The following is a 27,011-nucleotide window of genomic DNA, read 5'->3' on the forward strand; positions in this document are numbered from 1 at the left end:
TTGTGGGAGACTTTTTTAAAAAGGAGATCAGGACGTCACACGCATGGACGCAACCTTACAAGAGTGCTTTAAGAGAGTGCCATTTTAAGCTTATCGTGAATATAGATTAATAAAAGAGTCCAGGAGTGCGATGGCAGCCACCGAGAAAGAGGATGCTGCTATTTTGAGCGCAGACTTGTGATGTGGAGTGAAACAGAGTAGACTGATGAGGGTCTGCTCTCTGTCAGTGTCAGATCATTGTCAAGTTAGCAGTAATACAATAAGCACGATTTGAGAATGCAGATTTCAAAATAAAATACCTCCCTGCTGTGAACTAAAGCTAAAGAAAATAAAAGAAATGGAGCATATAAATGCACAAAGACTTGAAGAATGACTCTTGTAAATAATGTTGGTTGAACATTTCTAAGTTTAAAGTGCTGGACCCTCTTTGCCTTTGCTGTTTGATGCTTTGAAACTTATTTTAACCTACAGGACAGGTCCTTAATTATATAAATGCAGATTCGTGATGTTTTCTTCCTTGTTTGAGCTACTTTTGTCCTCTAGTCTGTTGGCATTTGGGAATATGGTGACGGCAGAACAAATGTAGGGATTATAAAAAAGAGGAAATAAAGATCAGGAAACATTTCTAAGGACTGTACTGCACAAAAACGAGTTGAAATTAGATAGTAGGCTTCATGAAGAAATATTACCTCATAAAGTGAGCAACAACCATCGTGGAAAGCTCTTGTTTTAGGCACGTAATCAGAGGGGGAAATGCTTTTATTGTGAAGGACTCACTGCTTCCGGTGTCGTCCTGCTGTCTTGACGCTGCTGACAGTCGCTCGTGTCGAGCCGGGTGGAGGGGGAGGTGGAGGGAGGTGGAGGGGAGAGAGTCTGGCTCATAGCAGCTTCTTCTCCGCAGTTCAAACTTCAGGCAGAAATGCTGCGATTGTAAAAACCGAAGTGACGGATCCTCCGCGCGCTGCAGCTTTTTCTTCCCAACTTCTTCTTCTCCAGGTTTCCTCTTTCACAGCGGAAACCTCCCGGCTCTGATTGTTGAATGGTTTGGCATTGATCAGGCTCTTTGCGGGTTTCTCGCGCTACCCCCTCCCTCCTCCCCTCCACCCCTATACATACACACACATTATCAGCGTGCAATATCCTACATCTGTTATCGCCCTGGCAACTGGTCCTCCTCTCCAGCAGCCTCCAGCTCCTCTCCATCAGCCTCCAGCTCCTCTCCATCAGCCTCCGACCGAGACCAAACCTGCTTTTTACGAGCGTCCTCCCGAGTGGAAGCAGACCTTCAAATCTCTCTGCTTTTGTTTCTTCATTTTTTTCATTTTTTGTTTAATCTAGTAGGGTTCATGAGTCGGAGAAGTGTTTTATCTCAGCACCAAAATGCCCGTGAGACGCGGTCATGTTGCGCTCCAGAACACCTACTTGGACACGATCATCAGGAAATTCGACGAGCAAAGTAAGTGCACGTGAAAATGAGTTGGAAGTTATGAGTTCGTGATGCTGATATTTAAACCATCAAACGCCCAAAAAATACAAAATGATTGTCTTTGGTTTTAAACGTCCTACATAGACAAACCTGTTGTTTTCTAATGCTGAAATGCTTTAAATTAAGTGGTAGAGGTGGCAGTCCCAAAATAGGTCCGCAAAGAAAGTGTAGAAAAGGACATTTAAATTCGTTTTCTCTTGAATTAAAATAGACAATATTTCCAGGGTTTCTTCTCGGAGTGTTAATGCAGTTAAAAACTTGTTAATTTGATTTTGTGTCTTTTATTTTTCACGTTTGCGTTTGTTTTGCAAATTTGGTGAGGACAGTCGGCAGCCTGTTTTTAATGTCAGACAACACGATGATGTGTTTTCTAATTTGTATCTGATGATTGACAGACCTCCTGCTGCTCTGTGCTGGTTATTTCATGGTGTTTGTTTGTGGGTTCTCCTGACGTTTGTCCTCCATTCTCTCACATCTTCAACCGGCTGCAAACAAACACGTGTAGGGAGATAAAGATGCTGCATGTGATATCGAAGGCTTTTATTTTTCATCCCTGCTTAACCTAAAGATCATATTTTATATTACAAATTGCAAACTAATCATTTAAGTTATTGTTAATGTCATTTTTACTTTAAAAACAAACATTCATTCTAACCATATCTAATGGGGTGTGATGGCAGGTATCTGCCCCCCCCCTCCCTCCCAAAAAAAATAATCTACGTAGCCCCCTGTGTGAATTATGTAATGCCTCTAGTGTGCTCCCCACCCCCCAAAACAAAACGTGTGCACGCGCAGCCACACGCACGTGCGCAGCCAGGTGTGTGCACGTGCCCACACAGCTGCTTAGCAACGGTGTGACGATCAGTGTTTCCGCTACGAGCCCCAGATAATGACTTTGGACGGGATGTGCTTTCCACTGGGGGAGCTCATTTAGTTTCGATGGAGGGGGAATACCCCCCCCCCCCCCCCCCCCAACACACCACACCCCTTCTCTCATCTGTTTGAGCAGCAATCAGCAAACAGCTGTTTAACCCAGTTCAGCACATGTGTAATAAAAGGCCCAGCAGAGGTTCTGTATGTACTCTTCATTCAGCTCATTCAACTCCTCCATCAGAAGCTTTACAACAAAAACCGGCCTGATTCAGTGTCATCTGTCTGTTGCCGGAGCGACGACCATCACCGGTCTGTAGGAGCTCGGGACGGGGTCGGTATCAAAGGTCCCACCGCACCAGCAGAAAGAGCTTCACTGTTGTACCTGACCAGTGTTCAGACAGTGTTTTCACACAGGATGAGAGATGATTGACAGGGGGGGCGGAGGGGGTCGACCTTCCCCTGCAGGTCACCATCGGCTGGTGGGAAGACGCAGCATGTCCATCCAGGAGCTGCCGTCCAATTAGAGATTGTTCTCTACACTTTTATACTGTTTCTGTCCAGCCTGCAACACAGATATCAATCTTATAGAAATATCATTTTTAGACAATCTATCAAAATACAGTCATTTTGAATCATTATTGTGACATTATTTCAGAATCTATATGTAAAATGATATCTTTATTAATACAACCTTGCAAAAAATATGGCCATTTATTTATTATTTAAAAAAACCTGTCACTTTTGTGGCTCTGAAAAACTTGTTTTTACTAACACAGCCGGGTAAAAATGCAGTGATGTTGTATGTGATCACGAGCAGTGACCGTAAAAAGCGTTGTCTTTTTTTGTCATTATGAAATTTGAGTGTAAGATAAATGTCTCTGTGATTTACTAACAAAACCTCGTAAAAATATCGTCTTGTTGCACATTAACTGTGTATTTAATTTTATAATTTTACTGTATAAATGGAATAATTAACAAGTGGATAATTCCACTTGAATAAAAAAAAGGCAGGTAAACATTTTAATCCTGACAGATGTTAACACCTTTTTACCTGCTGTGATGTCACAGCCTCTCATGTTGAAGTGCCCACCTGCTCCTCCTCACACTTCTGGGAGAAGCTAATAGCATTAGCGTCATGGAAAGGTGGACTTCATTAGTTCCTCTTCAGCTGATCGTCGAGTGGAGACGTGGAAGAATATTTTATTACGACACACACGAAGCCATTTAGAGGATTTTAAACACCCTGAACATGAGTGTGTTTGATTAAAGTGAGTCAACAGGGTAGTTATACCATAAACACGCTTTCTTTCAATAACTAAATCAAACAGGCACTTTATTTAGTCAACTTGCACTTCAAAGCCAAAAAACAACTTATGCCGTCAATAATTGACCTTGACTTTCCCGTATAATGTGAATTACACGATATAAATGTTTCATTTCATAAAGCACAACATTTAAAGCTCGCAAAGCTCCAGAACGGAGCCGATAACTGTTCCTGCTTTTTATGCCTTGGATGATCCGTCCCATTCGAACGCGGTATCTCGAAAACACCTTCAGGGAATTTCTTCAAACTTGGTACAAATGTTCACTTGGTGCCGAGGATACAAACATTTGATTTTGGGGGGGGTCAAAAGTCAAAGGTCAAGGTCACTGTGACCTCACATCTGTCCCCTTGTTTTGAATTCGATACCTCAGAAACACCTTGAGAGACTTTCTTTACGTTTGCCTCAAACGTTCACTTGGATTCAAGTGAGTAGAATTTGGTGGTGAAAGGTCAAAGGTCACCCTGACTTCCTATCCCTCCCCTATTGTGAATGCGATAACTCGAGAACACTTTTAGAAACCTTCTTCACATTGAGCACAAACGTTCACTCGGACTCAGGAATGAACTGATTACATCTTCGGGGTCAAGGGTCAAAGGTCACTGTGATCACACAAACACGTTTGTAGTCATAACTCAAGCATTCAAAATGCACAATTATGACTAAAATTTCACAACAATGCATCGTAGGATAAAATGTTTTTACATCTAAAAAAGTCAAAGGTGAGCTTCTCATACGCCTCCTCAACTGTTTCAGATCGCAAGTTTCTCATCGCCAACGCCCAGATGAAGAACTGCAGCATCATCTACTGCAACGAGGGCTTCTGCCAGATGTTTGGCTTCACCAGGGCGGAGATCGTGCAGCAGTCCTGCACCTGCCCGTTCCTGGTCGGTCCCGGCACCATGAAGAGCGCCCTGGCCCAGCTGGCTCAGGCCCTGCTCGGGTCTGAGGACCGCAAAGTGGAGATCCTCTACTACTCCAAGGAAGGTGAGACACGGGAGAATCTGGGAGGAAAGACGAGCCCGTTGGAGGCCTCAGATCCTGGAAGGAGGTTTATGGTTATCATAAAATCTGTCCTGCTGGACAGCTTGTGCTGTTATGAGGACACAGTCCTCTGACAAGACACCTGGTGGGACAGATCCTGATCTGGATCCGTTCATTTCGAAAACAACCATTCGTAGTGTAAAACGTCAGGATTTTAAGGAGGATTTTAATATAAATGCTTCCAGATACATGAGGAAGAAGAAGGGTTTTAAAATCCCAGTTTAATCACGACAGACTTCCTTCTTCCCTTCAGGTTTCTCTTGTTACTTTGTTCTAACAGAAGCCAATTCAGATTTTCACATACGTGCACAACGACACTGATTGTGATGAATCTCACACCGCCAGGTGTGTCGATCATTCACTGTGAACTGCCTCGTGGTTTTTTTGCAAAACTCTTGAAAATCAGCCATCGAGGCCAAATGTAGGGTTTTAAAATCAGACTTTAAATGGTGTAATGTGTTCTCGGCACAGCGTCCAGGCAGGCAAACTCAGCATCGTTTACCTAATCCCTTCTTAAAACCTGATTTTATAGATGCACGTTTGCTTTGCCTCTCCTTCCCCTGCATATTTGTTTATTGGTTTTAACCTTAATACCTACAACCCTCCTTTCTCCTCGGTCCTAAATATGATTCTCTCTCCGTCCTTAAACTGTCATTTTTCCTTGGAAATAACTGAGCAAGACAGACGTTGAAGCTTTTGATTCACAACATTATGGAGACAAGCAAACACATCTGGCTAAGGACGATCACAGATATGTTTACTGTCCTCACACACACGCACGCACACGCACACGCACACGTGTGTCTCTTGTTTTGCCATTTGGACATGAAGCGTGTAGTCCAGAGTGCCGTTGTCATGGAAATGCGATCTGCGTGCCAGCTCAAATCCGCCAAGCATCTATTTGTTTTGTCTCCTGCTTCCCACTCTGCTCCCGGCTGGACGGCCACCGACAAACTGGGACTGTATTGTGATTCAGAACAAACCTGCTGCAGCTCTCACAGGCTGTTTCTTTTTCTTTCTGTTCTTTTACCTCCTGTCTGAGTTTTTGAATGGGACTGAAAGCAGGCAATTTGTGTGTGTGTGTGTGTGTGTGTGTGTGTGTGTGTGTGTGTGTGTGTGTGTGTGTGTGTGTGTGTGTGTGTGTGTGTGTGTGTGTGTGTGTGTGTGTGTGTGTGTGTGATCTGCCCTCTCTCCTGTTTCTATTTTTAGACCACACTGATTGCAGAGTGAAGTAGGACCTGACGGAAGTGTTGCACATTTCGCCTTTTTTTTATCTTTGAAATCCATCCCTCCTTTCTCCCCCTCTCAACCTCCCTCCCTCCCGCCCTCCCTCCCTCATCACCTCCTATAAAACCATGACCTCATAACAATGATCAGATCACATGAACTCTTATAGTATGTAGGTTTCTGTGTGTGGGGGTATAGCTCAGTGGTAGAGCATTTGACTGCAGATCAAGAGGTCCTTGGTTCAAATCCAGGTGCCCCCTTTGCTTTCCTATTGTTGTCCTGTTTGTCTTCTCACAGGGACCTGCAGACCCTGCATGGTGGACATTGTCCCTGTGAAAAACGAGGAAGGTCTCGTCATCATGTACATCCTCGACTACAAGGAGCTCATCGATCCCACCCTCAAGAAGTCGGGCTTCAGGCAGCGAGTCACACAAGGATGGATCTACTGTAAGATCCTCTGACAGTTGCATGCATGATTTAATGTTGCAGGAGTTATGATTTCTGCAACTGGAAACATGAATTTGAAATTACCGTATGCTGTTTCGCAACTATTTCCGCTTCAGTAATTTGCATTCATCTTTAACTGAACTGTGGTTTTTAGTTGCAGACAAACTGGCTCACATTCTCAGTTAGCATTTTACAGACAGATGCACCAGAAGAACGAATTTTGGAAGAGAAAAAGTTGCATATTTTGTTGAAGAAAAGTTGCAATAGATACGTTTTGATAGCTGAGCTGAAGCCGGACTTCTCCCCTCCAGGTCAGAATCGCAGGCTGAAGATGAGGCTGCCGGTGCTGCGGTCCATGCGACGACCTTCGCTCTCCAAAGATCAGTTCGAAGGGGTGGTCGTGGATTACCTGCAGGTGAGCTGGCGTTCACGCGTTGGCGCCACATTAGAGATCATGCAGGGGAGTCCATTTACATGCATGCATGTACAAATAGTTAACATCTGTACAAACACAATACATATATCCTGACATTTTACTGTTCTTCAATCAAGCATGAGGAGCACAAAACATTCTGCACTCATATCATTAGGTGACAACAAAGTTTTTTGCTGTCTGCTTGTTATATATATATATATATATATATATATATATATATATATATATATATATATATGTACAGTGATATGTGCCACTCCAACCATTAAATATGCACCGCCTCAAAGAGCAGCGAGAAATTCAAGGACTTATTTCACAGCCTAAAAGACACCGAGTGGAAGAATGAAGGAAAAAAAAAAAAAGCAACCAGTTTATCTTCTTCTTCACTTTCACTGTTTAGACGTCTCTTGTGTTTTTAATGAATTGAACTTTGTGTGAAACTACTTCCTGACGGCGTCTGTGTGTCTGACACTGAGGCTGTGTTGGCTCTGGCAAAATTTACATGTTGGGATCGTTGGATTTTACATGTTGGCAGGGAGGTGACATCCTTCTGTTTCAGGAAAATCTCCCCGAGATGCAAAATACAGAAACATATGAGAAAAATACTCAGTAGACATGATGTCTGTGCTGTGTTTTACTTTAATTAGACATCTTTAAATGCACAAACGACACAATAACTTTGGACTTATGACATTTTACTGCATAACGTCCTCCTGCTTTTTGTCCTCGACAGCCAAACAGCGAGGAAGTCCCCCTGAAGGAGTTTCGGATCCCGTCCAAGGAGAGCTGCATGCTGTCAGAGACGGAGGCCCTGATCGAGCAGGACCTGGATCCTCCCTCCCCGGCGGCCCAGTCCTCCACCAAACGGTGCTCCCTGCTGACGGAGCGGCTGGAACCCGGCACCCGCCTTCCCCCGGGGGTCGATACCTCGGAGCTGCTCCAGGGACAGCGTCCACAGCGTCCACAGCCTCCGACGCGCCTCATCGCTGGACGACATGGATGGCATGAGGGCCGAATGGAGCAGCCAGCCTGGAGCGAACAGCAGTGAGTGTCTCAGCGGGAAATTCAAAATGATGATCAAATTCAGGACTATTAGGAACAAACACTTGTGTTTTTGTCTTTACAATATATTTTCATCCTACAAGTGAAATCTTATGTGTTTTAACATTTAATTTTATCCAATTATACTTCAGACTAAATCTAAATCAGGTTTGATTTAAATCTTAATGATTTAAATCAAATGAGGGATGAATGATGATTACAAATATCATCAAAAAAGTATAAATATGATATTGACACTTCGTTGGAGCGCTGGTCTCATGGATCAGTTGTTAATACTAAATTATTGCCATTCTAAGTTTCCCATGTGGACTATTACTTTGTGGTTTAATATTACAGATGCTGAATGTTGTATCTTAACATAAATTAATTATACTTTTAATTTTGAGACACTTGTTGTATTAATGAACAAAAACAAAAACAAAAATGACAAAAATTAAATCCCATTAAATTTGTAAACTTGCAAATTTTAAAAATGTTGTTATTTCAATTATTTCAACCTAATATTTGTTCATCGGCTCTTTTCTGTGCAGTTCAGAATAAACAAACGTGTTTTAAGACGGGGATTAAAAAAGTGCTTTGAGGGAAGTTTTTCTCCTTTTGAGAGAACAGAACAATTTTAGATCTCAGATCTTTGACACGGAGAACATCTCTGAACCCGAGCAGCTGCCTGATGGTTATTTCAGAGGAGCCACGAGAATCAATCCCTCCCTCAGTGTGTGTGTGTGTGTGTGTGTGTGTGTGAGTGTGTGTGTGTGTGTGTGAGTGTGTGTGTGTGTGTGTGTGTGTGTGTGTGTGTGTGTGTGTGTGTGTGTGTGTGTGTGTGTGAGAGAGAGAGAGAGAGAGAGAGAGAGAGAGAGGCGTATGTGGTCCATTTGTGTTAAAAATTGCACATCTGCCCCCCTCGTCTCTCAGGGGAAATACTTCAAGTGGAAATTTAAATTTTTTTTTTTTCAGTATCCAGGTTTCATTTTCTTTAATTTTCAGCATGTTTGTGTATCCAGGCGGTGATCTGATCCGATTCCACTGTTGAATGATATAGTTGACAAGAAAAAAGATTTTGACTTGCTTTCAATGTAATTTACCTGTAGTTGATATGCACATGTACAGTGTGAGTATCTTTTGAACATGTTTTTAATACTTTTAGTTGCAGTAATTAAGAAATTTGTCTCTGTCAGTTTAAAAAAAACAATCAGATTATCATTATAATTCATTCTTTGATATTAGTTTTTGTCCTCAGTTCCATTTTTCAAACCACACCTTTATTTAAATTTGAACTTTGACCTTCTTTGCTGCAGACCTGAAGCCCAGCGCTCTGAACTCCACCTCGGACTCAGACCTCATGAGACACAGGGCCGTCAGCCGCATCCCTCAGGTTACCCTCACGTTCGGATCGGACCGGATGAGACCTCCCTCGCCCACCGAGATCGAAATCATCGCGCCCAGCAAGGTTAAAGACCGAACCCAGAACGTCACGGAGAAGGTCACTCAGGTCACGCAGGTAAGACGTTCCTCAAGAGAGATGATGAATCCATCTTTCTTTGCACTTTGCTTTTCTTCTCTGATCACACGTCCTGGAGTCCTGAATTCGGCATCCCTTCCGAAAAATTGGTTACGTCAATGTGGTTGGCCAACGTTTATTGGTAATGTTCTCTTTTCTTGGAGAATTTGGGGCAAAATTAGCTGTTTTTCTGTTTCTCTCTAATCTGTTTGCAGATTTCTATTTGTTTTTGTTGTCTAACAATGATACAAAGACCCAGTAATGGATGAATTGTCTGTATGATTAATGATTTAAATAACTTCAGCCTCACAGAGATGTTGTGCAAACAAAGTTTCACAACAGCTTTGTTAGTGAGCTGGCTTTGGTTTTGGTTAAAGTGAAATTTATCACACTACCAATTCGGGAATGAAATACAATCAATCATCTTTCCGACTCTGTCGTCCTGTTGAATAACTTCAGATTGGCCCGCTGTGGTTCTCCCTGCACGGTCACATCCAGTCTTTGTCTGAGCACACTGATAGTTCAGGTGTCTGTAAGTGGCATTCGCTTCTGGCTCACTGACGATGCTTAAAGACAGCCGCAGTCACAGGGTGAACGTGTGACAGAATAATCTCACCTGAGGTGTGACTTCTGTGGCTCCAGCAGCAGAACAAACCCATCAGCCACCTGTCACCACGCCGCCGTGTCTCCATGCACACTTTGGCTCTCTGTTACCTCGCAGGAAGGGCCGCGATGGAAAAATACCCCGTGATGAGCATGATTAGAGATACAGTAGATAAATGATGACCAACAGTTTAAAGATTTTGTTTCCCTTATTTTCAACATGGGGCAGCATGGACACCGTGGAGCTGTTCTCAAACCACATTTCTCATTGGCAAAATATACTACATGTTTCACATGTGCACAATCACACGTATGTGATCACGTGAGTTTATGAACGTCTGAACTTCATATGGTTTTCCATAAGGGTCGTCACATTATCTGCACATTTCTTAAGAGTTAAAGGCATTGTGTTGGTGTCGCATTGTTTCTCTAACTTCCTAAAATGTAACATTTTGGATTTTAAAAAAAGCTCGTAAAGCAGTATGAGCGATGCATGACTTTAATAAACATGTAAATTAACGATTAATCATTGATAGTAGTGCTAGCTATTACCACACCTGCTAATAACAACAGCTTGTTAATGTTTTTGTAAAAAAAAAAGCACACAAAAAAAGGTGAACAATTCAGCTCTAAATTAGGTCCTACAAAACCTTTTCATGTAAGTTACATGTTGAGACTATAATCAACAGGTTTTATAGTGACATTACATGGTAGCTTACAATGAGTCTATAAATTGTAAATTAGAGGCAAATTGTTAAGTTCAATTTAAAGTTAAAGTTGAAGGTGCTTCGTCTTTGCAGGAACTCCAAATTCAATCATTCAACAAATGTTAGTGGAGTAAAGTAGAAAATATTTACTTGGTCTACTAAAATATATTTGTATTGTAGTATTTGATTGAACACATTATTTTCTCGACATGTCTGTACAAACAAACACACACACACACACACACACACACACACACACACACACACACACACACACACCAAACAGTCCCGTAATGGCCTGCTCGGCCCGGTATGGAGCCGGCAATCGGACACTGTGGAGCTCCGTAAGTGCATCACATTAACCCAGTTTATCTGCTTTCAGCTGTCAGAGTGACTCAGTTTCCATCCAACCTGACCCACAGATGTTTTTTTGTTTTTTGGTCCCACTCATCCATTTGTTTGATTGATTGGTTTGTTATTTAACAGGATATTGTGAGCCTTTTTTTTTGTTTTTGTTTTTGTAAAACACAAAAAAAATGTGATCAATGGCCGAGGAAGATGTTGCTTTGTGCAAAGTTTGGGGTACAACAACGTCACTTTATGTTTTGGTTCATACTTCAGTAAAATATAAGCTTTCAACATTATGTATCTCCTTGAAATCTACTGAAAATCAAACTAAATACATATTTTCATTCAGAGACTGAGACCAAAAATAACATCAAAATCAGAGGCTGACGTCACACACACACACACACACACACACACACACACACACACACACACACACACACACAAACACACACACACACACACACACACACACACACACACACACACACACACACACACACACACACACACACACACACTCAGAAACCCAGACCTCCTCAGACCGCTCTGGTTCTGATGGCTGTCTGAGGTCATCACATTTACATCTACAGTTTTGAACGTGGTTTCTGAGTCGGTGCATTTTGTCTTCATCATCTGTGTTGGCTGAAGTCCTTCAAATGTGGGAAGTCGGCTGAATTACAATACCAGGTTGTATATTCTGGTTTCAGGTTCATTCGTTTGGGTCGTCCAATCTCGTCTATAACTGTTAATATATCTGCAAAAATGTTTCTGCACGTTCTTTGATGTAAATTAAAATAAAAATAAAAATGTGTGTAGGCGTGTCCTATCTGACAAACGGACGCAAGTTTTAAGCGGAAAATCAAATTTAGATGAAATATACACAGTAACGGACAGTAAGTTATGCGATAAAATTTAATTTGGGAGTTCATCCCAGTTTAGTTTAGTTTATGCTTGCAGGCATCTGAATGGCCAGAACTCAGTGCTCAGACATATTTTGGCACAATTCATCAACCTCAAATTCATATTTTCTGCATTTAAAAAACATGATAGCCACAACCAGAAACGTAGCAGGATTATATACCACCGGTATGTATCTTGAAATAGCTACAAAGATTTGTATTATTTTAATATCACTCATTTAGATGATTTTGTGGGAGAAATGAGCTCTTAAAGTGCAAACTTTTACATCTTCATTTGTCTTTGGTTTGCTACAAAGAGTCCCTGAATCTGCATGTTAGTTACTCAGCACCAATTACCTTATGTGGCCGCTCTGCTCTGAATGCTGCGAGATCTCACTGCTTCACACCGGGTGCATATCGACAGCCGGCTGTGACTCAGTGCACAATGTGGAAGCAATGTGACTCCTGTGGCCCTGGAAAAAAAAAAAAAAAAAACCTGCCTGCACAAACAGAAGGCCTCCTGGAAGGCCTGGCAGGACACTCAACCTGTTATCTCCCCTCCGCTGACGTCACCGGCAAGTTCGGATAAAGAAGAGCGCGCTCGTCTGCGTTAGCGTCAAGTGTTTGTCTGCCAGTTGCTCGGGTTTGTTTTACTTTTTGTTATGTTTCTGTTGGAAGAGTGAAGGAACTTATTACTGCTGTCTGTCTCTGGTATGTCCCTCGCTGACGGACCACACACCGTCTTCCTCGGCTCATCTTCATCCTTACAACCATTCGGTTCGGCAGTTCAAGAGGCTGAGATATATTCACTGTTTTCTAGTTGAAATCATCTTGTTTCATCAGGTTTCATTAGGAATTCAGGAATTTTCCTCCATTTGTGACATTATTTCTTCAACTAAAAATTCTAGCAGAATAAATTGCTTAGAAATGGATAATTATCTGACATTTTAGAATATATTTGGTTTATATGCTGTACTTTACTCTAAAGCTAGTAAAGTCTTCTGTAGGAGTTGAGTGGGATGTGTTTTTATCCGTATGTAGTTTTCTTTTTATATTTAGTGGAAACATTTTAAAGAAAAATAGTATTTATTAGCATCATTAAAAAATGTTAATCTCTTCCTTCTCCCCTTTTTGAGAATATTAAGGAATATTTGTGAAAACGTTTGTGCTCTGAAGGATTCCACATCTTAACATCCTGTTTGTGTTGTTCGTTGTGTATAATAATAAGAAGAAGAATTATCATAATAATCTAACTGATGTTACAAAGTCTACCTCAAATGTACACTTCTTTAATTTAGATTAAACTTGAGCACAAAAAACACAAATCAAACATTCAAGTGAAGAAACAAAAACCAAGATATGATATCTACAATATAAGCCGATATTTTGAGTGGAAGATGTCTCTTGTCCCGTCAGTGACGGTGCTTGTGTTTGCTTATCTGTCGTAGTTCTTCAGGAAAAAGTTCAAAAAACAGGCACTTGATTTAAAAGCGTGTGTCGTTGTCCGGGTGGTTAAATCAGAGGCTGAAGCTGTTGTGTTTGCCGGATGTGACGTTAGCGTCCGTGTGTGTGAGGAAGCTGTCTGTGGGAGTGTAGAGGGATTCCTGGTGAGATGTAGTTATGAAAGCAAGTTGTTTTTTTTAAAGGGGGGTTGTGAGGCTATCGAACGGCTGCCGGTGGCTCGGCGCTGCCAGTGACCTTGACCTGTGCAACTAATGGAAGTGGAGGGCAGCGGCCGAGCTTCTCTGTGAGCCCGACAAACGTCCAGCTGTTCACTAAATCACATTTCAAAGCCGTCTTCACGTTTGATTGTTTTTTTGTTTGTTTGTCTTGTTAAAACAGCTGGACACGAATTGAAAGGGTGTTACAGTCAGAGAGAGATGTCGGGTTTAGGTCACAGTAATGTGACAACAAACTCTATTTGAGCTCTAGATCGTGTGCAGTCACGTGGTCCACTTGCAGCTAAATATTGAAGCATTTGTCACTATATTTTTCTGGCGGTTATGTTCTGTTATACAATAAAAAGTTTGTGTTATCTCGCCTTTGTAATTGGATTTCGATTGGCACCTTAGAAAAAAGGGAAATGAAGCTTGTCATTGATCTTTGCTTGTATTGATTTGTGTCTGCATAACATGAAGTACACAGCGTGATTGACTAGACTGTAGCTTGTTAAAGACAGTTAACTGTGGAAAAGCCCAGCACACTGCAGTGTGTGTGTGTGTGTGTGTGTGTGTGTGTGTGTGTGTGTGTGTGTGTGTGTGTGTGTGTGTGTGTAATGGGAAAGCAGAAGTGTTTATGTGGCGCCCCCTGGCTTTGGAAGCGCTCACAACAGGACAATGCAGAGAAATTTGGAGTTTGGGAATTTGTTTTTGCAAGTTAGCGCTGTGATTTTCAGTGAATGTGTGTGTGCACAGGTTCATATTCGCGCTGTTTAAGATGCTCATCAGAGAAGTCATCAAACTCATTATTCTAAAGCAGCCGTCCTTGTAAAAAACATGTGAATGTGTTAATCCTTGCAAATGTCAGGGTTGAACATGAGGTTGATTCTGGGTGTTTTAAATGCAGTTAACTAGTGTTGGGATGTCACAAAATAACAACGCAATAATCAATTCAAATTGAAATCATGTATGACAACTTTAAGCTGCAGTTTTTACTTAAAAAGTGTTGGATTTAAAAGTTGGGAATAATGCACAAACAAACACAAAATAAAACCCAGAGGACATAAATAAAGATGCAAATATCTGCATAATTATTCATAAATCCGGCTTGCCTGTAAGTTTTAATTAGCTGTGATAAACATACACGACATATAAGGAAATGTATGGCATCTTAACTTCAATTAAAAACTGAAAGTTTCTTTCTATGACAAGTCAAACTGTACCTGCGTCTGCTTTGATCTTTACAAGTTATTTGCTGTTGAAGCTCCAGCGGAGGAGGCAGGTGTCGTCGTTCTTCGAGCCTCTGGATCGTTTTTTTTATGTGTTTGAAAGCGGATCCCGAAGCGAGAGGAGGGCAACGGGCAGGGAGGAAGAGCGAGGGAGTGGGAGGGAGGGAGGGAGATACAGCGCGATGGACAGAGGTTGCCTTCCTCCCACTATCACTCTCTTTTGTCTTCGTCTTATTGTCTTCTCCTGCGTTTTACCCCGTCGTGCTCTTCAGCATGAGCATCAAGCAGAAACTTCAGCCTGTGAGTACTTCAGCTTTACTGAATCTTTCTGCTGCTCTCCTCAAACTTCTCCTTTTGGTTTTTAGCTCCACATCCCTTTGTTAGCTGTCATCCTTCTCTTCTCCTTCTTCCTCTCTTTATTTATCTTCCACCTCGACCTTCCTGCTTGTAGCTCCTCAGGTATACAGACACTTTCTTCAGGTGAGTTTGATCCCATGTCGCCTTGCAATAACAAGGATTTACACTATAATTGTGCACAAAATCTTCCGCATATTCTGCTTTTAGAGCATCTTGGTCATGTTTTTAGCTTCACTGCGGGGTTGTAAATACAGAAATCGGTGTTGTGTTGCAGTTTGCATGTTTGCAGTGTCTTAAAAAATGGAAAAAGGATGCGCCTGCTAAAAAGTTGAATCTTTATAGGTAGTTTTTGCAGTGGACTGTAAATGAGTGAAAGATTTTTCACTTTGCATTGTGGCTTTTTGCAAAATCCCATCTGTTTTTGTTTTGTATTCAAACTTTTACTGTAATAGAAATATTAATTGTGGTAATTATAAGGTCGGGGCACCAACAGGGAGCCGTTGCGTGCAATCTAGCTGTGGCAGTTCATCTCCGGACGTCATTATGAAACGGAGCTGCGGACAACATCAATAACTTAAAATTTCTTGGATGAGTGAACTTCTGCTCCATGTGGTTACGTTCTCATTACTGGGTTGTCTTTTCATATCTGTTCAGCCGCTGTGGGCAGTTGCCTGCACACAAAGCAGTCCCGCAGGTGTTTGTGTTAAAAAGAATGAATTCTGTGCATTAACCCTGTTTCCAAGTACTGTATGCTGCCTGTTGGTCATAAAACAAATGGATGGAGCCAGAGCAGAGGCCCACATCTCCATGTAATAATAGATATATACTACATAGAAGCACTGGTTGTTGCAAGTCACTTTATTTTTCTACCAAATATGGGCAAGTACACATTTAGTAACTTTATAAATGTGGTACTTTCTCCTTGAGAAACAACCAACTTTGACTATTTCTGGCTCCTGTTTTCAGCTTGGAGAGGGACGGGTTAGGGGGGATTTTCTTTTTTTTCTTTGTGGAACTAAAAGTCTAAATAGATGATGTTTTATTTTACTTCTGCTTCCCGTGTGAGTTTAGTGGAGCCGCTGCAACGATGCTGGCCAAACAAGTCCTGCTTCTTTTCTCATGGTGATTATGACCATATTTATGCAAATGGTTGTAAATGTTGGGTCTCACCGCTAGAAGGGGTTGTGAGGAGATGGAAGCACAGTGACTGTGTTGTGTCGTGGCCGGTGAGCTAATGTGGAAGTCAACAATGATGCTTTAGAAGGAAACAAGGGAAGCCTTTTTATGCGTCGAGGGAATTTCTTTAAACGAGGTGTAAACGTTCATTTGGGCTCAAGAATGAACTGATGACTGGTGGTCAAAGGTCAAAGGTCACTCTGACCTCACTTCCATCCCCTTTTGAGAGTGTGATATCCATTGACTGAATATAAAAGTGAACGTAGCTTCCAGGCCGGAAGTGTCTTCAGCTGCAATACCAGCGAGTGCCACTAGAGGTCGGCTCCAAAAAGCCTCCGGCTCCATAGACTCCCATTCAACTTCTCTCATCAAATCCAAAGTGAATAAAATGTGTCCATCAGTTATCTCGGTGTTGTTAGCTAAAGTCACTCCTTCTTATTAGTTTTCTGGAGGTCCATCTGAAAATAATCCCTCATTCATTAGAAAAGAAGATTCAAGAAGACCTGTTTTTGGGGGCGTGTCTGTTTGATTGACAGGCCTGTGGTGCAGTCAGGTTACAGCTATCGGTAGGTGGGACGTAGTATCGTCAGGTTTCCAATCAGATCAGTCAGAAGGGGAGATCGTGACCATATTTCACGTGACATTGATGTTGACCTTCATAATGTGCTGATTGTAGAGATGAAGATGTGTGAGATGCATCCATGTTTTAGGATTTGGAGCTTTTTTGCTGCAGCATCCATATGTGAAGCCTCGTCTACTGCCAATCAGCTCTATCCATATGAGGGTTCCTTCAGTCTTCACTGAATATATGAGTCTGGACAAACATAGAAGACTGTAACTTGTTTATAGTTTGATTTACCACTCAGACACAGTAATTCAAATCTGCAACGACCGTTCAGCCACACTGAGTCCTGACCTTTCCCTTAACAAGAATGAACTAAAATCAGTCTGCGGGGCCGCCGGTCGATACCAGCACTTATTGTGGTTCACAATTGACTCCAACACTGGCAGGAGGGGGTCACGTGGTTGAGACAAATTGGGGGGTCACGTGGTGCAGCTGTGGGCAGGTGAGGCTGCAGGGGTCTCTTTTTATGAAAATAATAGGGGCGGGGGGTGGGGGGGTTCAGAGCCAATGTTTGTGTAAGTCAGAGGCAGATGTGAGTGATGCAGGAGAGGAGATGGCTGCTGGTAGCAGGTAGCAGGTAGGGGCTGCGGAGGGTTTGGAGGAGCTGTGGTTCTTACCGGTCAGATCTTATCATCACAGAGTACCGGTGTACTCGCTCTACCTGTTAATGGTACTTGACAAATCTTTTCGGTCAGGATGAGGGTTTATATGTTGGGCTTTCCTTTTGGATGGGATCGTTTCTGAACTTTTTTGTTGCATTTAGGAATTGTTGTTATCAAGCTGCTGTGGATGTTTTCTCCTACCGAACCTGTTGGGAATCTTTCTGAGGAAGTATTGACTTCTCTTTTTTGGCACGAATACATTAAAGCCTGATTGGGTTTAAATACAGAGCCTCTAATTAACGCATACACATTTTCCCTGCCAGGTGAAGTGATGCTGTTGAGAACAACACCTTACTTTTTTTTTAATTTTAGCACTTTGTCTAAAAAGATTTGTCTCAGACCTGCTTTTGAATCTTTTGTGATTTTATTGCCAAAAATGAGACACTACTGATATTTTAGAAACAGAAAATAAGAACTCATACATTTCATTTCTTCAATAGGATATTAATTACATTTAAAATAGCAATATGAAACAGTTTTAAACAAGAAAACTATAGTATTTTTCCTGTTTGCCATTGACTCAGTATAAGACACAAAAAACAATAGTCGAGTGAGAATTACAGTGCAGTGCAGGAAAGTAAGTTTCATCTGAAGAACAGAAGCTGCTGAAAAATTTACACTCCTAAAAAATTAAACCTGTCTTTGAAAGCTATATTTAGATAATGATATTTAAATGATAATGATAATTAAAGGTTATTGGCCAGAAACTGAATATTTCACCACTTTTTTTTATGCCACTTTTGTCCTTTTGGATAATGATAGTTGTCTTCTTTCCCTCATTATAGAGTCTGCAAAGCACTGTGCACTTTTCATGCTGTTCCTCTCAGATAAATCACAGCTCATTAACAAACCTCTTCCTCTTCCTATTTAACAAATATGCCTCAGAAAGTAACATATTGTCAGTTCAGTCCTTATAAAATGGACTCCGAGTCATTTAAATAGTGCCAAATCACAATATTAGTCATCACAGGGCACTTAAGTATAGTAAGATCAAGATTTTATAACATTAGAGAGAGAAAACCAACAATTCCACATTTCCCACGAGCGACAGTTAGAAGGACAAACTTTCCTCCTCCTCCCTGTCCGTCCTCCCTTATTGATAACCTCTTCTCCGCCCTGCTCACCTGTCCTCAGGTGTTGTCCCTCGGGGCTGACGTGCTGCCGGAGTACAAGCTCCAGACCCCGCGCATCCACAAATGGACCATCCTTCACTACAGCCCCTTCAAAGCGGTGTGGGACTGGATCATCCTGCTGCTGGTCATCTACACGGCCATCTTCACTCCGTACTCGGCGGCCTTCCTCCTCAACGAGGTGGAGGAGGATTGGAGGAGGGCCTGCGGCTACACCTGCAACCCGCTCAACGTGGTGGACCTGGTGGTGGACGTCATGTTCATCGTGGACATCCTCATCAATTTCAGGACCACCTACGTGAACCACAACGACGAGGTGGTCAGCCACCCGGGACGCATCGCTCAGCACTACTTCAAGGGCTGGTTCCTCATCGACATCGTCGCCGCCATCCCCTTCGACCTGCTCGTATTTCGCTCGGGTTCAGAGGAGGTGAGGAAAAAACCCCAAAAGAGGATGTCAGTTTCCTCGCACGCACAACTGACGAATGCATTTTACTTTTTCTAAGGTCCTATTTTTTCTTACAACCGTCAAAAGATATGATGGAAAATCTGCCATTGCATGTAACTGATATCATGAGTGGTGGCTTTCTTCCATTTAAAGGTCAGTAGGTGAAACCAGTGAACCAACTAACTGGAATCAAACCATAGTTATTTGTGAAATCTGCACTTTTCCTGCTGTGAAAACTTTCTGCTGTAAAATGTTGGTATTTGGTTTGGTGCATCACTCGGACCTGTTGTCATGTCGTAACCCTCTCATACCTCTTGTCTCCATCTCCGCTCTCTCTGTGAATGTAAAAAATAAATGTGATGGTGTTTAATTTCCTGGTACAGTAAAAATGAGAGGACAATATATCAACAGAAAAGCCATAGAAACATGCAGAAATCCCTCTGAGATACAGATGCTGAAGGTCTGGTCCAGTCTGGTTCGGTGCTTTGTACTTCCGCTCTCTATTCTTAACACATTTTAAGTTGGATGAACAGTCGAACGTCCCCGGCTGAAGAAAGACACCAATCTTTCACAGGTTTACTGAATTAGCAGTTGCTGCAAATATTCAGGAGTTGTGAGATGCCAGTATGTATTACTGTGAAACTGAGCTGGAGAATGAAAAGAAATATAGATGTTTCTGTGATTAACTGACCTTTTTATCTGCTTGACCTTTTTTTTGTTTTTTGCACACTGGCCCAAAAGTCCACTGGAGCACTAAAGTCTACTCTGTCCTCACCAGCCCCAGACCACCACTCTGATTGGACTTCTGAAGACAGCCAGGCTGCTGAGGTTGGTGCGAGTTGCCAGGAAGTTGGATCGGTACTCAGAATACGGAGCCGCCGTCCTCTTCCTCCTCATGTGCACCTTCGCCCTCATCGCTCACTGGCTGGCCTGCATCTGGTACGCCATCGGCAACGTGGAGCGCACCGGCTCCGCCCGCATCGGCGGCATGAAGATCGGCTGGCTGGACAACCTGGCCGACCAGATCGGGAAACACTACAACGACAGCGACGCCAGCTCGGGCCCCTCCATCAAGGACAAGTACGTCACGGCTTTGTACTTCACCTTCAGCAGCCTGACCAGCGTGGGCTTCGGCAACGTCTCGCCCAACACCAACCCGGAGAAGATCTTCTCCATCTGCGTCATGCTCATCGGCTGTGAGTAGAGCGGGAAGTCAGAAGCGTTTTAGGGCAAGCGGTCTCTAGAAAGAAAAGGAAAAACATCTGGTTTTATAGCAGGTATAGAAGATACTCAGGTTTAGTAAAGTATATTGTGTCTTGAGATGAGGAATGAATTTACCAGATTTTTACAGAAATTACATAAAGATATTCAGGTGAAAACAGTATCTTTGTTCAGTGCTTCGGTGATGACAACATTATTTAATGAAACACCAATACTGCTCTCAAATATGCATAAATTGACTAAACAGGCTAAAGTATAACCGATATCATTGAGATGAGATAAATATCTACTTGAATTACTGCCAATATTGTGTATAAATAATACATTTTTACCTAAGTGATGTCATCGTGTTGCCTAAATACACTCATTTGAAATACTGTGATTTGTTTTGAATGCCACAGTTTGGTGTCATCACACAGCTTGTACATTGTTAATTCGTTCCAACATCTATTTCATATATTTCACCTAGTTTTTGGGGTTTTTTGTTTGACCTTTTTTCAATAGTTGACACCATGAGAAACATGGGTAGACTGAGATATATATGAAGCAACAAAGGTCCCCGACTGGACTCAAACACGGGACGTTGTAGTTGTATTGTTGTCACTTCAGCCGTCTGACCTCCAGCACTGGCGTTCCCGTCCTCTGTCCTCGTGCAGCTCTGATGTACGCCAGCATCTTCGGGAACGTGTCGGCCATCATTCAGAGACTGTACTCCGGCACGGCCCGCTACCACACCCAGATGCTGCGGGTCAAAGAGTTCATCCGCTTCCACCAGATCCCCGGAGGTCTGAGACAACGGCTGGAGGAGTACTTCCAGCACGCCTGGTCCTACACCAACGGCATCGACATGAACGCTGTAAGTCAAGGAGAGGTAAAAGCTCTGTGTTTGGATTGTAGATCGTGGAACATCCTTATTGTGGTCCTCCAGCTAGCTGCTGTGTGGGGGTATAGCTCAGTGGTAGAGCATTTGACTGCAGATCAAGAGGTCCCTAGTTCAAATCTGGGTGCCCCCTCTCCTGATAAAGGTCTCTTTTTTTCGATGCCTCTTATCAATCAAAAACATGTGCAGTCATGATCAGCACAAACGCTCTGGGAGCTCGTCTTCATATGCAGCGCTATCCTCAAAGCACCTCACTGAACTGAAACGCATCATAAAATCCCATTTGCTGCTTTTCCCTTTGATATTCTGACCTACGCGGCAGAGACACAGTTTTCCTGGTTAACTTCACCTTAATCACACTCATCTTCTTTTTTTTCCTCTTTTTTAAACAGATTGTGGGAGTCATGTTATGCTACTGCTTAAATTTAAAGCACTGTCCCAGGCTGAGTGTTGGTTTGGGGTGGAGGGTAGTTCAGTAGCAGAGTGCTTGGCTGCAGATCAAAAGGTCTCCAGTTCAACCCTGGGAGCTGCCTGTGTAATGAGAGCAGCATGCAGAGCTCCCTCTGTGGTTGTTTACAGATGGAGACCCAGTTTTCTTTCAGCGATGTGCGTCACATGCTGCTAAACAGCAGAGCAGGACGCAGCCAGAGAGCGGCATCACCGTCTGCCAATTCAATGTGACAATTGAAAATCACTTGGAGCTGCTGTCCTTTACGCCTCCGCTGAATCAATCTGACACGTCACTCTCCTTCTCCCGCCACTCACACGCTCATTCCTGTATCTCTGATTCATTGTACACTTTTAGATCGCTTGTTTTTTAAAGCTTACAGGACGATTAGCTGTACGTGAAAGGATTCAAATGAAACACCTGGTTGTCTCTGTTTTCCGTGCAGGTTTTAAAGGGTTTCCCCGAGTGTCTGCAGGCCGACATCTGCCTCCATCTGAACCGCAGCCTGCTGCAGGACTGCAAAGCCTTTCGAGGGGCCAACAAAGGCTGCCTGCGGGCTCTGGCCATGCGATTCAAGACCACCCACGCTCCGCCGGGGGACACTCTGGTCCACAGCGGGGACATCCTCACCGCCCTCTACTTCATCTCCAGAGGCTCCATAGAGATCCTCAGGGACGACGTGGTGGTGGCCATACTGGGTGAGCTGCAAACTTTTGTCCCTTTTTTTGGTTTGTTTTGTGTTAAATAAATAAAAAATTAGACAAATATTAAAAAATCAACAATTATGAACACATAACTTCAAAAAGCTTTTCATTGTCTGACCATCAAATAGTTGTTTCAGTCATGTTTTGAATCTATTTGTTTTGTTGTTGCTCTCCAAAGCCACAACTGGCCTTTACGTCACACACACACACACACACACACACACACACACACACACACCTCTGTGTTGTGTTGTGTTGTGTTGTGTTGTGTTGTGTTGTGTTGTGTTGTGTTGTGTTGTGTTGTGTTGTGTTGCCCGGGGTGTTTGGGCACAGCTCCACTTCCATTCCACAGTAGCATTGATCATCAATACTTCCAGCAGGCTGCGTAGGTTTCTGTTTTTCAGCCGCTGTCTCAGATCAGTTTCACTTTAGTGCTTTGTTGTTGTTTTTTTACGTCTCAGTCATCCATCAAAATTTGGTCAGTAGACTGTTTTCACAGCCGATCGCTTGGTATTGATTAACTGTTACTCTTCCACCCTTCTGCTCTGATTCGTGCAGGAAAGAACGACATCTTCGGCGAGCCCATCAGTCTGTACGGGCGGCCGGGGAAATCCAGCGCTGACGTCAGAGCTCTGACCTACTGCGACCTTCACAAGATCCAGAGAGACGACCTGCTGGAGGTGCTGGACATGTACCCCGACTTCTCCAACGTGTTCTGGAACAATCTGGAGATCACCTTCAACTTGAGAGATGTGAGTGCCACCGGGGGGCGATGTTGCACCCACACATCCTCGTAGGGATGAGAGTCCTTCTGCATCCGTCTGTGGTTTCTTTGTCTCGAGTTGTTAAACTTTATAAAACAATTAATGGAGAGAATCTAAATAATTTTGGCGACAAATGTGGATTGCATACATTTAGGAGGATGCACTGTATTTTCCAGGCTCCACAAATATTCTAAAACTATTTTTAGTACCTCATTACTGTCACACATTACTGTGTAGATGCACAGCACACTCAGTAAACATCAAAAACATCCCACAATAATTTCTTTACTCATCATATACCAACTTCTACAGGCTGAAATTCTCCACTGAAAGAACACAGGCCAAAACATGTTGATAAAACGAGGAAAATTGTGAGACATAATGCTGTAAATGTGTGTTTCCTTTAAGCATGAGATCCCGTTTGTATGTTTGAATCACTGAAGCTGATGTGTATCAGGCAGATAGAATAAACCAGCCAACCCCGAGCAGGGACTCTGAGTCTGGCTACCGTCTGACGAGGCATCGGAGAAGCTCCCTGCGTCGCCGCAACAGGCCAGGTGAGTGCAGGACGAGCACTTCCGAACGTCTCTGTGTCTCCGCGTCGTCTCACCCTGTCTGTCCCGTGACTCTGTCCGCACAGACGGGATGGATCGGGAAGACTCGTACCCCGATCAGTCCTGTCCGATGGCCGACCACCACCGGGGCCCGGCGGCAGGATCCCACTGGGAGGATATCTGCAGCAGCGCCAGTATCTGTTCGCAGTCCAGCGATGAGGAGATGAAGCCCATGGGACACAGCAAGGGGGAGCTGTACCCCCCCGGGGGGGACACCAGGGACTACCCGCCCGCGGTGGTCAACCTCCTGCCCCACAGTGGACCCTCAACTGGAATGGGACCGCCCGTCGACATCGCAGGTCCTCTGTACTCAGGTAAAGACTTCCTCATCGGTCATATCGACTGAAGCTGCATCCACTGCATAACTTCTGTTATGTTCATGCCTTGCTCATTACTCATTACATCACTCCGGCATTTTTTAACCCGGAGATTTTTGAAAACTGAGTCCCTGTTTTTAGTTTAAAAACTCTGGGATTGAGCTTCAAGTCTGGACGGAGGAAACTGTAGACGAGGAGGCAGCTGTGAACTTCCTCTCTGAGTCATCGCGAGATGTCGGCTGGAGTTTCAGTCCAGAAGACATTCAAGTCCAAAAGTTCAAGATTAAATCAACGTTATAAACTGAAACATGCTACGGTGAAAATTATCAAATCAAATCTGAAAATTAAACTGAAGTCAAAATCTCTAAAAAAAAAACGTAATATGTTTTTGGTAAAGTGTAACACAATTCTACATTTTACATGTGACATTTTGAAATGGCGACAAAGTAAAAGAGTCCTGCAAATAAACAAATAGGATTTTTACTTACAGACAGAATTACTTTCCTTGTTACTGTCTTTTTAAAAATGTCCACCCCAGCAATACTCATGAAACACAACTGAAGCTAAAAGAAACATCCAACATCTTTTTGATTATGTGGACACCGTTGACACATATTTGTTAACAACACTAGAACAATAAGAAGTCTTCTTCTTGCTCTGCACAGCAGCAGCTCCCATCAGCATGTCGGGCCTGTACGGCTACTGGCCCGAACGCAGAGGCAGTCAGTTCTCGGGGGACCCGAGGCGGTCGGCCTCCGTCAGGGCCAGTTTCCACCCTCCACCCGGCGCCGAGGACCGGCCCAGCGAGCTGGAGTCCCGACTGGAGCTGCTGCAGTCCCAATTAAACCGGTAGGAGGAAGAGGTTTTACTTAGTGAAAAGAGAGTGAGAGGGGGCACCCGGATTTGAACCGGGGACCTCTTGATCTGCAGTCAAATGCTCTACCACTGAGCTATACCCCCTGCTGTGAGGAACTACAGCAGGTGTAGACTTTGATCATCGGTATCCAACCACAGTGTTTACTTTTCAGCTGTTTCTCGGAGCTCCTCCCTCTCCTGCCCTGTTTGCATATCAGTTTCCAGCTGGCTGCCTGAATGGTTTGATTTGCATGTGAATGAGAGAAAGGGAGGAGGAAGAGGAGCAGGGAAAGATAACAAAAGGTCAAAGGTCAGACTAAAATAATGTATTAAAAAAAAATATATGCCTCAGTCAGTCATATGTCCTTCATTAAATTCCTCGTCTGATTATATGTGTTCAGTATGAGACAGATACTGTGAAGAGAGCAAGAGAGAAGCCTAATGGACAAATCAGGAAGTGTTTGAGTTCAGCATCAACGTGATGAATTGTTCACCAGGCTGGAGACCCGCATGACCGCAGACATCAACGTCATCCTGCAGCTCCTCCAGAGGCAGATGGCCCCGGTGCCTCCGGCCTACAGCGCCGTGTCCCCCAGCCCTCCCCCGCCTCACCCCACCACGCTGTACGGAACGGGAGCGCCCACCATCCACACCGCCCCCCCCATCCAGACGGGTCAGATCGACAGCACCCGCCTCACTGCTGCAGGTTGGCTGCTCCGAGGGAGTAATTCTAGTGATTTTAACCTTTTTAAACACGTGTTAAATCTTTCCATTTGAATTAAATCAAGTTTATTGAGCTGCAAAAGAAAAAAAGAAAGAAAGAAAAACAAGAAATGCATTATTTTTAAAGAAAGAAAGAAAAACAAGAAATGCATTATTTTTAAAGAAAGAAAGAAAACAAAATCTAAAAGTGAAGGAAAAAATGCACAATCTTTTCAAAATAACTTCAACTTTTGGATAAATCTCCAAGTCATGAAAGGAGTTGTGAAAGTTTTTAGCTGGATTTTTAAAGGTAAACATTGTTATGATTGATCAAGAAAATTTAGTTCCGAAACAATAAAATACATTTTAATTCAAAGCCATTCAACATCTTTTACGTGCAGCTTTATCTGTAGAAAAAGATCATTTCAAACAGTTACAGACTGATATTTACCTCATTATCTAACTTAGTTTGAGTCAAAGCACAAACAGCTTTCCAAACAAATACTGCTGCTAAAATACTACGAAAATCAAATTCATGATTTTTTTTTTTTTTTTTTTTTTTTTTTAAATTAACTTGAGTGATAAATGTAATTTTAGCCAATTCTTAAATCTCTGGAATATTATGAATTGTGCAGAAATTACTACTTTGGAAAGATTTATATGTACTTACGTATGCTTTTAGGAAAATGTGGCCATAACTGCATCATTTTAATTTTTCTGATGAGGATTTCTTTCATGAAACTCACGGAGGCTGGAGATGAACCTGTTGCTCTTTTCCAGAGTCCGGACTCTGACTTCAAGCACAAATCCAAGGACTCCCTGTCCAGCGGGATCCATCTCACCGTGGCATCCGACGACACCATGTCCATGTCTCCGGAGGCCGAGCAGCCGCGCCTGCCCTCCATGGAGCTCACCCCCCCTCAGCTGCTCTGCTCCGGGGCCCGCGGCAGCCAGCGCTGCCCCTCCCTCCCCGAGCACCTGGAGACCTCCACGGAGATGCAGGAGATCCAGAGGCACATCTCCGACCCCGTCCTGCCAGGCAGCTAGAACACCTATCACACCCTCCACCACCCCCACAACATGCTGGTCCTTCAGACGGGACAGTCATACGTCCCCCACATCGAGACTCCCTCCTTCCTGAAATCCCCCCTCACCCCCCTCCCCCCTCCGCTCCCTCCCCCGCCGTTTCAGAGTGCCTCCTGTTTCTTACACACAGACTCAACAGCCCCCCCCCCCCCCCCCCCCCCCCCCCCCATCACTCCCGAG

General features: G+C 43.3%; 1 protein-coding gene and 3 non-coding genes across 4 annotated transcripts; 3 read left to right on the forward strand and 1 right to left on the reverse strand.

Annotated features, from left to right (window-relative positions):
• Positions 1–889: 889 nt before the first annotated feature.
• Positions 890–26,620, forward strand: kcnh6a (potassium voltage-gated channel, subfamily H (eag-related), member 6a). The gene is given in 17 exon segments (XM_069165468.1): positions 890–1,456; positions 4,438–4,668; positions 6,250–6,399; positions 6,711–6,814; positions 7,569–7,739; positions 7,741–7,879; positions 9,193–9,395; positions 18,797–19,222; positions 20,019–20,436; positions 21,118–21,317; positions 22,235–22,487; positions 23,052–23,245; positions 23,715–23,814; positions 23,898–24,185; positions 24,854–25,037; positions 25,541–25,749; positions 26,526–26,620. Coding segments are annotated over 17 exon segments (3,360 nt in total). The 5' UTR covers positions 890–1,380; the 3' UTR covers positions 26,540–26,620.
• On the forward strand, positions 6,141–6,212 carry trnac-gca (transfer RNA cysteine (anticodon GCA)). The gene has a single exon. It is a non-coding gene; the product is annotated as a tRNA-Cys (tRNA).
• trnac-gca (transfer RNA cysteine (anticodon GCA)) lies at positions 21,403–21,474 on the forward strand. The gene has a single exon. It is a non-coding gene; the product is annotated as a tRNA-Cys (tRNA).
• On the reverse strand, positions 25,077–25,148 carry trnac-gca (transfer RNA cysteine (anticodon GCA)). Its single transcript has one exon. It is a non-coding gene; the product is annotated as a tRNA-Cys (tRNA).
• Positions 26,621–27,011: the final 391 nt, after the last annotated feature.

This window comes from Embiotoca jacksoni, unplaced genomic scaffold, assembly GCF_022577435.1.
Source record: "Embiotoca jacksoni isolate LCO1_2020_lvr unplaced genomic scaffold, fEmbJac1.0.p SCAF_34, whole genome shotgun sequence".
Taxonomy (NCBI): domain Eukaryota; kingdom Metazoa; phylum Chordata; class Actinopteri; family Embiotocidae; genus Embiotoca; species Embiotoca jacksoni.